The sequence below is a fragment of the Lissotriton helveticus genome, chromosome 9, assembly GCF_964261635.1.
Source record: "Lissotriton helveticus chromosome 9, aLisHel1.1, whole genome shotgun sequence".
In the NCBI taxonomy this organism is placed as follows: Eukaryota; Metazoa; Chordata; class Amphibia; order Caudata; family Salamandridae; genus Lissotriton; species Lissotriton helveticus.
The window spans coordinates 938601213-938615778 of record NC_136070.1 but is presented as its reverse complement, the minus strand read 5'-3'; the positions used below and the strand labels follow the sequence as shown (position 1 = coordinate 938615778).

General features: G+C 41.6%; 1 protein-coding gene across 1 annotated transcript in view; it reads left to right on the top strand.

Moving 5' to 3' along the window:
• Window positions 1-14566, top strand: part of LOC144782041 (cytochrome P450 2G1-like) — a 519896-nt gene that overhangs the window by 185776 nt on the left and 319554 nt on the right. Inside the window, exons 4-5 of the mRNA XM_078661170.1 lie at window positions 11713-11862; window positions 13309-13469. Of these exons, the coding sequence (XP_078517296.1) occupies window positions 11713-11862; window positions 13309-13469 (311 nt within the window). The remainder of the gene's footprint in view (window positions 1-11712; window positions 11863-13308; window positions 13470-14566) is intronic.

The window sequence follows — 14566 nt, the reverse complement described above, 5'->3', positions numbered from 1 at the left end:
TCTGGTTTTCCAGGAACTCGTTGTTACGTAGATGAATGGATGTAAGTAGCCATGCCTGTATTTAGTTAGCATGGACAATGCCTAAATAAGGACTGGATTTCTATGCCTATATAAGGGAAATGTGAAATGTACCTATATAAGGGCATGAATCGGGAAATTCATACGGAAGGGAATCTAAATAGATAGACAACACTCCTTGAATCTACATATGCACCTCTTTTTAGAGTTTCAACGGATTTTTCTGAAATACAAATTAATGGCTCTAATTCTGCTCCTGTAACCACTCTCCCATTTGCTCCACTATTCTCCATCAATCCTTGGTTTGCCACATTCGTTTTTCTTAAAACTGTGTGGGCTCCACTCATATTTCTATCTGGTATTGTTAATGCATAAGATGCACAAAGAGAGGGGCGGGGAGCCAAGGGAAAAAAGTCCCAGTACCCCTGCTCGCAAGTTAATATGTATTAATCACTAGAGGGTAACTGTTCCTATAAGTAAAGGCTAGCCTATTCGGCCATGTGAAGTATAGGTGAAAAAGAAGCCTATTTTCCTCTGTGAGTAAAGGTTTGATAATGGGTAATTACTCCTACTTGGAGAGTTGCCATCACACACTTGTTAGGGTGTCATGCTTCGTCAATTGGGCGTTTTGCTCCTCGTGGGAGTGGTGCTCCAGTCCACCATGGGCCTGCAAGAGGGCTCTTTGGCAGAGATCTTTTTAGAAGAACGACGCATTGGTGAGTGCGGGTCTGTGGGAAGTGTGCAAGTGGGTTAAAAATAGCGTACCGGCACCCTAGGCAGTATTTATCCTTGGGTTCGTACGATGTAGTTAAAAACAGGCGAAAAAAGAACTCATGTACCCTGCTATCAGTGTGGAGGGTCGATTTGTTCTTGCAAATTGAGTGAATAGTGATATAGATTAACAGTCAGGTCGACATCTTTCACGCCTTTTTCATCCCTAGTGGATCCTATGGCATTTCATCAGGACCAGATGAGTGTTAAGAGTAGAAAAGTGTGGCCCAGTGGTTCCAGAGAAAAACACACAATACACCCTGTGGTATTACCCTGATTCAGGTATATGGTCCAGGCGTATCTGCACCCTATCGATATCGACCACTTCTACGTGTAAATCCAACCCCAAATATTGTCCGGGGTGCCTCAACGGCGGGGGAAGCGGCTCAGGAGGTTACATTGACCTCCTAGTATTTAGAATTCAATACTGACCTCAGCCACTCCAGTCACGCTATATTGATGGTCTTTTTATCATCTGGCGTGGCAACAAGTCATCAGCAGAAAGCTTTGTGAACAGACTCAACATAAATAATCTAAATTTACATTTTACATCTAATTTCAGTGAGAGTGAGGCACAGTTTTTAGACCTAACCATATATGTGGAAAATGGGCAGCTACACACAAAAACGTAACGCAAATGCACCGCAAGTAACACAGTATTACATGTGTGTAGTTTCCATCCTAAAAAACTAAAAAATTGCATTCCTTTTGCTGATAACTTACGTATGAGGAGAAATTGTAGTAGTCCAGATCAGTCCCACAAACACCTTAGAGATTGGTTTGTAGCACAAGGATATGGTAAATCTACCTTGGAAGAGGCCAAAAACAAATCAAATATGAAACCCAAGGAGTAGTTGGTTTTTTCAGAATCCACCCACTCAGCAAGATCAGAATTTACGATTTATAACAGGGTACAGTACCCAGCATCAGCAAATAAGAATTATTTTCCAGTTTAATTGGCACCTGTTATTAAGCGATCCAGTAATAAGTTAAAAAATACAAAGCAGACCGTCCATACCTTTTTGGAGAGCTAGATCAATGAGACAGGATTTGGTTGTCAGCAGTCCTGGGACTCAGCAACAAGAGACATGACTGAGTGGCAGTAAAGGCTTTAGATGATGCCAAAAGTACAAAGCATGTATCCATAGTGTCAACATCACGGATGTAGCTTTGCCTTTTTCTGGTAAAAAGTGGGAAATTGCGAAACCTATGAATTGCAGGAGTGAGTTTATAGTTTATGCTCTTAGATGCACTTGTATGGAGGTCTATATAAGGAGCACTAGTTTACATGCCCATCAGTGCATCTAACAGCTTATCAGGGCCATCAAAAATAAAGATCAAACCTACCCGGTGGCAGGCACTTCGAAGCTGTAAATGCCAGCAAGATAGAAGATCTAAAGTTTTTCGCGTTGGATCAGGTGCCAAGCCGGCTGAGAGGTTGTAATAGAGAAAAATGTCTGAGACAGGTTGAATCTAGATATATTTTGAGATTTAATTCTACGATTCTGAATGGCCTCAATACTGAAGAAGATTATATGTCCACTTATAAGCTGAAATAAGGAGAAAAAATAAAATAGAAGCTACCTTATCAGCCTGTTTTGATTAATCAGGATTCACATTCAGCACTTGTAAGGCAATTTATGATAGAGTAACCACTGTCATAATAATATTGATTGGATATTCATATTCAATAGCAGTATAGAAAGCAATGTATATATGAATGATTTGAGTTGGTCAGATATTGATTATTGGTATGATTAGCCAACAGATAAAGGACACTTGCCCAGAATTAGATGGTCAAGCAGTTTGCACATGAGATAACGTCTCTTTTAAATTGTTTTGAATATAATTTTGATAATAGGATTTGTACAATAAATGTCTATGTGAACAATGAAATCAACAATATCCAAAGTGTTTTTTCAGATTTTTTTATTTGCAACAAGCACTTTATAATTCAGAAATTGTTGTTGAACTGTTAAATATCCAAGATAACATCACAATCTTTAATGAATATTATGTTTATCACATTTGTAATATGCACTTTACAATTGGACATTGAGACTGAAATGTGGAAGGCTCATTCAAAAATATTCTGCTATTGTGGGTAGTAATTACTTGAGATTACTCAAAAAAGTGGTTTGAGATTTGCACGTCACTTTAAAAAAGCGGAAACTAAATATTGCACGTCACTTTAATGGTTTCCTTTGCACTGTCACTTTAAGGATTTGAAACTTGATTAGATGTATAAAAAAACAACATAATGGCAACTTGTATGGTTTTGAAAAGGATCGCAAAGGCTGTTGAAATGTGTCACCTATAGCCACAAATAAAGTCTTTTAAGTGAGCCCAAGCGTGCCGAATCCTGTTTTTATGAAAGAGCAGGCGTATTGAATATATATATATACTTGCTACAACATCTCCAGTCAAAAAGAAATAACCAGCAGCAATAAGGACCTCAAGCGTCATCTTAATGACTTCAGAACACAAGGACAATTAAGTAAGGAAGAGTGTGCTTTCCTCAATATTGAGTCACTGGTTCTACCAATTTTGTATTTTCTGCCAAAGGTGCACAAAAATGTGACCCCTATGCCAGGTTGGCCTATCATCTCGGCCAGAAAAAGTACCTGTGAGAATATCTCCAAGTATGTGGACTTCTTTCTGCATGATTTGGTTACGAGCCAGAAATCCTATCTAAGGGACACCAGCGATTTCCTGCTCAAGGTCAAAGACGTCCCCTGACAAGAGTACTATCTGTTAATTTCAATGGACATCACATCGCTGTACACCAGCATTCAGCACTTAAATGGACTGGCGGCCTGCAAATATTTCCTCAGCAAAAGACCTAGTTACTGCCATAGACACAGTGAACTCATTCTGTTCCTCATTGACTGGTGCCTGACACATAATTTCTTTATGTTTAATAAAAAGACTTACCAGCAACTAAGAGGTGTGGCCATGGGAGCCTGCTTCTCACCCAGCTACGCATGTTTACATGTTGGCTGGTAGGAGGAGCGAGTTCTCATGGTCAAAAACCAGGAAGTCTACAGTACCAACATAGTGTCGTGGCTAAGGTACATAGACGACGTCTTTGTGATTTGGCGAGGGGATGTGAGCAGTGCAGAGTGTTTCATTGAAGAGATCAATAATAACAATCTCAATCTGGAATTTAATGCCAGTATCAGCGCCACCTCTACTGAATTCCTAGATGTCAGTTTGTATATCACCAATTGCATTCTCCAGACCAAACTCCACCGCAAGACCACTGTCGGAAATTCCACTCTACACGCCTCTAGCTTTCACCCTAGACACCTAATCACGAGCATTCCATATGGGGAGATGTTGTGCTTGGCCAGAATCTGCAGCACACGTGAGGATCTCCTAATTTGCCAGGCGGAAGCAACCAAAAGATGTAAGGCACACGGTTATTCCACAGCAGTCATACGCAAAGCCATAGACAGAGCTAATGCCATACCTAGAGACGAGCTGTTAGTGGGTCCAACAGCACTTGAGGTTCCCAGTGCTACCACTAGTCTCTTAGAGCCCAGTGGCATGGTCACCCCCAGATTGATCATCACACATAACACAGAGGAGAGAACCATCAGATCAATGATCAATAAACATTGGGGAATTATAAAATACGACCCCACAATGGGGAGTTTGTTAGCACAAAAACCAGACATCACATACAGGAGAGCGTTCTCCATGAGAGATGCTCTGGTCAGAAACAGTCCGGAGGGCATCACCACGCAAAACTGGCTAGCTGACGTAAAGGGTTTTGTCAAGTGTCTGAGTTGCAGAGCGTGTAAGTTTGGCAAGAGTTTGACCAGGGTTGAGTCGACCTTCAGGCACACTCCACTTACTATTAAACAGAGATTGACATGCACGGCAGAATTTGCTGTCTATATGCTTGTGTGCAAATGTGTACTACCCTACATTGGTAGCACTAAGTTCCAGGTCCACCTCTGCATACTCCAACACCTCAGGGCTATAATGAATAATGACCCAGCTTACACTGTAGCAAGGCACTTTAAGGAGCTGCACAACAATAACCTAGAGCACCTGCAATATCCTGTCATTGATTGTGTTCCGCCACTTAAGCGGGGTGGCAACAGGGAAAGGCTCTTGAGACAGTTGAAGAGTAGATATATTTTACAAAACACCAACGCACCTGCAGGTCTCAACACCACGGAGGATTTACATCACTTCCTATAACCAGTGCAGGTGGCTGACAAGAACATCGGCCACCACATAGCTGAGATTTCACGTACACATGACACTACCATTCATTGTTGCTTTCTCCTGCTGGTTTCTATTTGCATCAGTATTGTACATATTGTATATATATATTTTCTACTGTAACTGTCGATATCTATGTTTGTACTTAGTTTCCTCACTGTATTGTATCCACATGGATATGCATTATGGTTTGTGTCATTTGAATTAGGCCAGAGCTATGAGTCACCACTGAGTATTTATACCGTTATGTTTTTTGCCATTTGTGGACTGCTAGCCTACTCACTACTAGCACATTTGTGAATATTGTGATAGGACATACGTATCTTCGTATTCCTGTCAGGCATTGTGCATATTATGCTTTATGTGATCCACACACAGCCTCAATGCACTTGTTTAGTGTGGCATCAGAGTGGCTCACCAGCAATACTTTTGTTAGTATGGGTAGACAGCTCAGTCGCTATTTCTTTTGTTTTAGTTCACCCACTAGGCATTCATGATCTGCTCTAATGCCTGTGAGGTAGGCAGCTCATCTATTACACTCACTGTATATTCGCGCATTGAGCACCTTCACTCCTACCTCACCTTGTATATACATGCTCATAAGGCTCACGTAACCACTAATACCCCTTCCCTCACAATCACTACTTTCAAATTCAGTGGCAAGCAGCATTCATGCAGTTAGTTTCTTTGGCTTGCAACGTTAGTAATGTGCTATTTTTTACTTTACATCATGCACTGAACTATACACACCAGGTGCCATCTGATACACCTAGATCAGTTTCTTTATAACTGGAAGTCGCACCTCTACGTGAATTGCATAATTCTATTATCTACCACGCCATTTCACAGAGTTTGCCTCAGCCGCCGACAGACTCACACTTGTGAACTTATGTCGCATTTAACATTTTCATAGGCATAACATGCCGCCCTTTATTCATTTACCTCGCTTCTTTAATACGTTTAGCGAAGTCTCTGTGGAGACAGGCATTCACTCGTGGTCTCATGCTCTAACACCGGAAACTGGCAACATTCTTACTTATCTTTACACATGGGGGATAGTAGATTCCTAGGCGCCTCGTCAACCAGCACATCTTGCTTGTGGCCATCCCTGGCTCTGGACCATGTGCCCAATACTTATAGTCTCTTTACTATGTTTAGGCGCACTGTAGTAAAATGTGTGCAGTAAACCTGTGATGTCATACATGTTGCCTTACAACACGTTGCAAACCTGTTGAGTCACTTCAATGAACATAGAAAAAATACTGCCACTTGTAACACTGTATATATTGCACCCTTCATCATTGCAAGCGCAATGTGATCAAGGCCGCAAGTCTGGCGGGCGAAACGCGTAATTTGGACATTTGATGCACTAAATAAACATCATTAAGCAACAAGTCTTGCCTGTGGAGTCTGTTTCCCGGTACTGCGCCGCTCCCTGTGAAAGTTGCATCGCTGGGATCCTGATGTGACATATATATATATATATATATATATATATATATCTATATATATATATTTATTTATTTTTTTTCACTGAAAAAAACATAGGTTTCAGGCACGTTATAGTTAGAATTTAGCATTTAAAAAACCTTAGAAATTCTCTGAAAAAACCATAGGTGATGACGTCACATATTACATCACTCATGACATGTCAAATGACATCACTGATGACATCATCCAGTGACTGTGTGTTTCTGTACAGTTTAAATATGTTTAATATATATAGGGAAAGGCGTATTGAAGAATGAGTACGTGTATGTGTTTGAATGGATGATTTAGTAGGTGCATGACTGAGTATAAGTGAGTGATTAAACTTATCTTACTGAATGCATGGGTTAGTGACTAAACTGTTTAAATGTCAGTATCCGTCTGTCAGTTGGTGTGTAACCGTCTACATGGGTTTGTGAATAGCTACATGAGTGTCTTTATGTGTTATTGATTGGTTGTCTGATTATCTGTATGGGTGCCTGAGTGTTTATGTGGATGGGGTGTGTGTGACTCTGTGCATAGATGTGTGAGTGGGTGATTCACTGGGTGCATGGTTTCAAGAGTGCATCTGTGATGGACTGTATGGGTGGGTGAGTGTGTGTATGGGTGTGTTAGTGAGTGAAAGTATATATCAGTGGTACATGTGTGAGTAACTACATATGTGAAAGGCAGTATATATGTGTGTTAGAGTACATAAATGGCTATAAGTGAGAGTGTCTGATTGTGAGAGTGGCTGTATGGATGAGTGGTTGTATGGATGAGTGTGTGCTTGTATCAGTGATTGTATAAGAGCGTAAGAATGTGCTAGTATTTGTATAAGTGATTGAGCTGGTGTGTGTATAACTGTATAGGTGAGTAAATGGCAGTGTGATTAATTATTTGAATCACTGACTAGGTGTGTGAATACCTCTATGGATGAGTGGTGGTGTGTGAGTGTTTATATAGGTGTATGAATGCATATGATTGTCCTGTACTGAGTGACCATAAGTATGAGTGACTGTACAGGTGAGTGAGTGGATGTGTGTGTAAACCTAAGAATCAGAGAGTGTGTATGTAGTTATTGCTGTTGGAGTGTCTATGGTTTTGAGAATGGCAGTCTGTAATTTAGAGTGGGTGTATCAAAAGTTATATCAGGGTGTGAGAAGATGCATCAATTTATCACATGGATGATGTCATCGGTGGTGTCATCAGTGATGTAATATGTGACATCATCAGCAGTGCATTGCAGGGTCGCGAGTTATAGTTAGCAGAACTAACTATAACAGAGAAATTTCAATGGTTTTGTACGAGTGAAATGTCCAGCTAATTATAACACCCCTGAAACCTGTGTTTTTTTCAGTGAATTTCTAAAAAAATTTAAATGCTAATTTCTAACTATAACGTGCCTGAAACCTATGGTTTTTCCAGTGAATTTCAAAGGTTTTTACAAATACTAGTTTCTAACTATGCCTACAGAGGTAGGACATGTGAAGAAAGAAGAAAAAATGCACAGAAAGAAGCAAAGGAAATGCAGAAAGAAGCAACAGAAATCCACAAAGACGAAGAAAAGTGCAGGAAGAAGCAAGACATCTGCAGAAAGAACCAACAGAGGAGCAGAAAGAGGCTTTTTACAAAATTATCCTGTGCCCACAACTTGTTCAGAAGGGTACTTGGTGGTAACTGACTCTGACTAACCAGGTGTCGAGTCAGTGGTATGCTAAAAGACACTTAGAATACAGTGAAAACACCTACATACACATGGGAACACTATGCATTGGGGTACCCCTGTGATTAGCAAGACCTCCTCTGTAAGGCCCTAGTACATAATAGGGCAGGAGGATTAAAACTACCTCTTAAAATGCGCTACGGGCGCGTTTGCACAGTGGTGAAGGGAGGGGGTGGGCCTGAGGTGACATGTGTGCAAACTCGCCCTGTGGCCGTTTTAAGTTGGGAGATTAAGTTCCCTTGAATCCTGACAGTCCCTGGGGTCCAACTAGCCCACCAGGTACCTCCAGTAAGCGCCACAGTGCTCCATTGCAGAGAGGTGTAAAAAGAGGCGTGGCCTGGGCCACCTCTCTGCAAAGCAGCTCTGTGGCGCTTATTGGAGGTACTTGGTTGGGTAGTTGGCCCCCAGGGACCCTCAGGATTGAAGAGGGCTCCCGCCCTGTCATTGCAAACAGCAGTGTCCCAGGGGTGGGCACCCTGGGACACTGCAGGAGCTGGCCTCCCCAGGGCCATTCCTGGCTCCAGGAGGGGGGCCGCGCTGGCCCACTCCCATCATTGGCAAAGCCCCGTGGATGTGGTGGCCCCCGGGGCGTGGGGGTCCGTCACAGACCCCAAAATTTGAATAATTAGAGCCTCAGGGAGGTGGCGGTCCCCGGGGTGTGTGGGGGGCCCGAGTCCCCCCACACAGGTATTATTTAAAAAATAGGAGCCCCGGAAGGTGGCGGTCCCCGGGCAGCGGGGGAACCATGTGCCTCCAGCAAATTTATTAATGAAAGCCCCGGGTGGCAGTCCCCGGGGCTTGGAGGCCCCCACACATAAAAAACAAAGCCCCGGGGGTGGCGGTCCCCGGAGTTGCGGGGGGGCTGTGTGCCCCTCGCAAATAACTGTGCAAAGCCACGGGGTGGCGGTCCCTGGGTAGTGTGGGGGGGGATTGGGGCCCCCCACACATTTTGTAGGTCTCACTGAGCCAGCGCATGCGCTGCTCTGTGAGAAATTTAGTTAGTGGATTTTCAAAATGCTACCAGAGGCTTTAGCTGGCCTCAACTTTGCGTTCATGAGCGCGTGCACGCGCGTAGCGCCATCTGCCTTTTGCCTTTCTTTCATGGCTCTTTAAGCCTTACAGCATGCTCCTCCACCCCCTTGCTCTCTGCTCTCACTACCCCCTCCCACGCAGCCCTCCTCCTCTGTAGCAACCACCTTCCCTGTCTAGCCTTTCCTCACGACCAACGCATATACACACAACCTGCCCCCCCGCGCACACACACACAGGCTACTACTTCCTTTCTCCTGAAATGCTGGAGCTAACAATTTACAAGGCATTTCACAATTATAGAGATTATTATGCATCAATATAATCTACTCATTTCATTATTTCTAATTTGTAGTTAGCGCTACAAAAAGATGCAGGCTAAATACCCACTGGAGGGTAGGATTATTACAATTGAAATCCAATTTCTGTTTAATATTGGAAAAACGGCAATTTAAATGTGTAGCCATCAATACCGTGAATATGTGTTTCTGTAACGAGATACAAGCAGCATTATAAACATGCGCACGAATAGAGTTGATAAAGTTTATTTTGAATGATATAGAAAAAAAGTGTTGCAACGGCAACGAGCGAACATGAACAAATTTGCTTATAGGTGTAAATATGTAGATACGATGATTAGTATAGGGATAAATGGTAGATATTAATAACATGATGCTAACAATCAACCCTTTTTTTTGCACTGGGTGTAATTTAATACTCAGTTTAAATACAACACTATTTAGGGGCACTACATTAACCACAATGCCCTTGTGTGAGAGACAGGAAGTGGTGTCAGTGACTTTCACCAATGTGATGCCTTTAAAAAAACAGAAGCATGTAACTCTTGTGAAACTATCGACCTCGTGAACAAGACCTTTGTAAAGATTGAAACGCGTAGAGGGTTACTGGTATGCTGAAGAATGCTGAATAAATCACAACTTTAAAAATCATTAAGTTGACTGTACTCGGTAATTATGAGTGCTCACGGAATTGTCTCCTTTGGAGATACTGGATGTAATTGTTAACGGCTTGGCTCCACCGTACCGTGAACGCACCGCCCAAGAGCGCATGGATGTCAAAGCGTGGGCTGAAGTCGAAAGGATATATATATATATATATATAATATGTATAGAGAGATTTCTCTCTGTTGGGGCTTTCAGTGGAATGAACAAAACTGGGGGGTCTCCCAAAGAGGTGTGGCCAATGTAATTAGGGCATGACTTTTAAAATTAAGGTTTTTACCTTCCAAAGGTATATTTTAACAGGATACATTGAAGTTTTTACACTGCTACAGTTACGCTGCAGTAGTAGGCCTAAAGCCATGTTTGCACTGCGACTGTATTAAATGACACAACAGGTGCTGCAGTCCAGTAGTCCTGGTAATTTAGAGGTAAGTTAAATGTGCCTATTTGGACTAAACCAATTAGCAATGTTAAAAGAAAGAGCACAGAGTGTTCTACAGCCATCAAAAATCTGGGGATGCACTACTTAAAGATGATCATTTCTATAAATTTCGTCACCAATAACCCTGTAGTAACTCTTCCTCGATACAGGAGTTAGCACAGTCAGAAAATCTTTTGAAACCTAAAGCAGACAGAGTATAGAAATTGTGAAAGCCCCTGCACCAAACACTATAGGAAGGAGGTGTGTGTAGAGTGTATCGTAATGTGAAGATCATATTGTTCTTTACCTAGGATTTCCTTATAAACATTTCCATGGTTTTAGGGTAGTATTGAGTTGCGCGAATAGTTAATGTACTTTGTTTTTTAAAAGTAAAAGCACAGGCTAGACATTTGTTTATTGGTGTTGTGCGCTTTGTTAAGTTCTCAGTGTCTAACACACACCATCCCCCATGTATAAACCTTGGACTGGTTTGTGTTGATACCCTGATGGTCAAGTGCTAAAGAATGAAGCTGGCTCTTTATATTGGGTACAGTAGTAAAGTGGCCCAGGGCACCAGAGGGTAAAAGGCCCATAATTGCAGCCCACTGATTGCTCTGGGACCCCACACCAGTTGCCAAAATAAATACCCATACACACAGAAACTACCTCACACAGTGTCAAAGATGGACCCACCTCTCAAGGGATTGAGAATGTGGGGGATTCTCATTGTTCTGACTTGTTCCGCTTGATTAGATATGGGTGATAAAAAGCTAACTTCCTGAATCTTGTATGTACCCACAACCCTAAACTATTAAATGATTGAAGAATTAAGAGGTTCAATTTTACTTTGGCATGTGGGCCTATAACCACTCCTACTCCCACACCCCCATCTCCGGTGAAGCTGGGAATTTTCAATGATGATGCTTTCACTAAAACTGCAAGATCACTTTCAGCAACACTTGAACCTCACTGTACATTTCCTTAAGTGATTGAAACACATGCCTTCTCAAGAAGCAAGTGGGATGTTGCCTAGCAAGAGTTTACAAAGTCTCTATCTTTTTGGTTTCTGCTTTCTTTTGCAGGTATCACTAACAACAATGGAGCAGAATGGCAGATAATGCGTAGATTTGCCATCACTACACTGCGCAACTTCGGGATGGGGAAGAGATCCATGGAGGAGAGGGTGCAGGAGGAAGCGCTCCACCTTATCAAGGTTATACAAGACACTGATGGTAATTGTCCAAATTAACTAGGGATAATGTTTGCAAGCTTGAAAAATACAAATACAAAAGGATGGCTGTGGAGAGTATACAGTTACCATCCAAATTCTTAGTGCTTGGAGATTTTATGTTATAATCAAGAGAGTGCACACATAACTAATCAGGCAATTCTATAGACTATATAACATATATAGGTGATCAGCCTCAGATTGGCGCTTAAAGAAGGGATAATGCTGACAAGACACAAAGTACATGTTAGCCACATGGGTCCTGGATGGCAATGAGAGAGTCCCTTTAAATACACAAGAAGGCAGATCCCTGCCCTCAACAGAAATGTGTGTCAGCAATACTATGGGGTAAACAGGTTAGCAAGGCACAGCACAATCTTAAAATGTAATGCGATAGGATGTGGCTTGTGCAACAAACAAAGGGAATACTCCCTCCGCAAGAGCTGTGAGATGCTATTCGGCTTCTCAGTAACCTAAAACACTGTCCAACAGGATGAATGATGTATTGAACGATCCGCTGTGCAATTTTCATGAATGGAGTCATAGACCTATCAGACAAGATAAAAGCTCAAAGGAATCTCTCTGAGGGTTGAGTATATGCACTCTTGCTTACAAGGGATCTTTCTCCGAACTGGGAAAGATGAGGATCGAATCTACATAAAAGGCATCACTTACTATGGATTATAATATGGAATGGAAAGCAAGGATGAAAAGTACAGATCGTTCACATCATCTATAAGGCCCTGCTGAATCTTGTGAGCGAGTCTAAAATACCACAGGCTTCTGTGAGAGACGGAAGACCCTATAGAATAGAAAAGTATATTTGAATCCAATTGTGGCTTTTGAATACTTCATGGGCTAAACACACGCTTAAACTATGATATGTACTGGAGTGAGGGCAAATTAGTAATATAATTGTACTATTTTGTCCACAACCTTAAAAGATCTTAATGCCGACATATGCCTTGAAACCCGCATTTTGAGACATTAATTTCTGCCCAGACGAGAGAGATTATGACAAAGCCATATGAGGTACATTACTTAATATTTGATTTGAAGAATCACAGATGTTTCCTATGTTATTGTGAAGCGCTCTGATACCTCCGGGTCTAGCCAGCGCTATATACAACTTTTCAAATAAATGACTAAATAAGACATCCCTTTGAAGATAGATGGGAGGTACTGCAGAAAGCTATGTAGAGAAGGCTGTAGAGATAACACATTTTGACAGGTTAGAACAGGCAGAAATGAACATGTTGCAGATGGATGTAGGAGCAAGTTGGGGAATTTTGGTTTCTGTCTCCCGAAGAATCTAGATGCAGTTTCAAACTGAGACAGTGGTCTTTAAATAAGAAAATACCTTTTGCGTGTCTTGCATTCCCTGTGTGGTTCCCCTTTAAAGGGACATCAGTAATCCTGTTCTTACTGCCAATTCTTTTTACCCTTACAGGAAAAGCCTTTGATCCAATGATTTCCATCCTGAGCGCGGTTTCCAATGTCATCTGCGCTGTTATGTTTGGGGAGCGCTTCGACTACAAAGATCAAAAATTCCTGCAGATCCTGCACACCGTTGATCAATTGTTCATTTTCATACGTTCTTTTATCGGACAGGTATGGAAAAATTCAGGGTCTCAGTGCTTGAGCTATTTCTCTTCATTGATTACAAGGTCAACTGGTAATTGTTCGTTTTTAAATGCCCTCTTCTGTTAATAAACTAAACAACAAAAGAGAGATGCCAGTACTGATAATCTAGTTCACAAGCCATTTTCTCAACCAGAAAAAAATATACTTCAAGACTGGGAAGTGCTATTAAATAGCTGTTTTATTCTCAAAATATCATAAGGAAGGTAGACTCATTTAACCTTATTGGGTATAGTTAACACCAAGGAAATTTAGTGACAAGGGAATGAAATTGGGACACAGCACAAGATAAAATGTCAATCAATCAGTCATAAATCAACCATATCACAGTCATACCACAAACATTCATACATTCATACAGAAATACTTCACACACACTGGAGAGTTAATACACCAGTAGGGGAAGTAATGGATCTGCTGTAAGTTTCTGGAAAATGTAATTCAACGTAACACACTCCTTTAGGTCAAAACAAATCAATTATTTCTAAATATTTACAAAAGTGAGTGTACTGTTGTCAGAACTAGTGCATTATAGCACTAGAACAACCAGAGGCAGACCCAAAAGCAGGGGGGGGCCTTCGCGTTTCGAATCCCTAGTGGTTGTTGGGATTCTCCTCAGGTCCAGGTTATTCTGAAAGAAAGAAAAGAACCTATGTATACAGATTTCAAAGGTGGAACACTGAAGTGCGCTACAACACCTATACAAACCAAACAGCTTACCAATTGGAATCTATCCACAGGATCAATTTCATGAATAGAGGAGAAGAAAACCTGTGTAAAATCATAAAAAACATGTGTGTAAGAGTCTACTTCGGATTAAGGTATCGGGTACAGCCGACGGGAATGTCCAAGGAAATTACCTTGATCCTCGGTGTCAGTCTGTCCTGTATGGCAGAAGAATGGTGTAGTCTAATGCCGCGTGGACCTGTGGGACAATGCGCACAATAAGTCCCAAGTTCCAGTTAAATCGGTGGAGTGTGTCATGCAACAATTAGTGAAATTGAAAGCATCTTACCCGGAGTCCTCAGGCTCCTCTGTTAATATACATTTTGATTCAAGAGATGTTT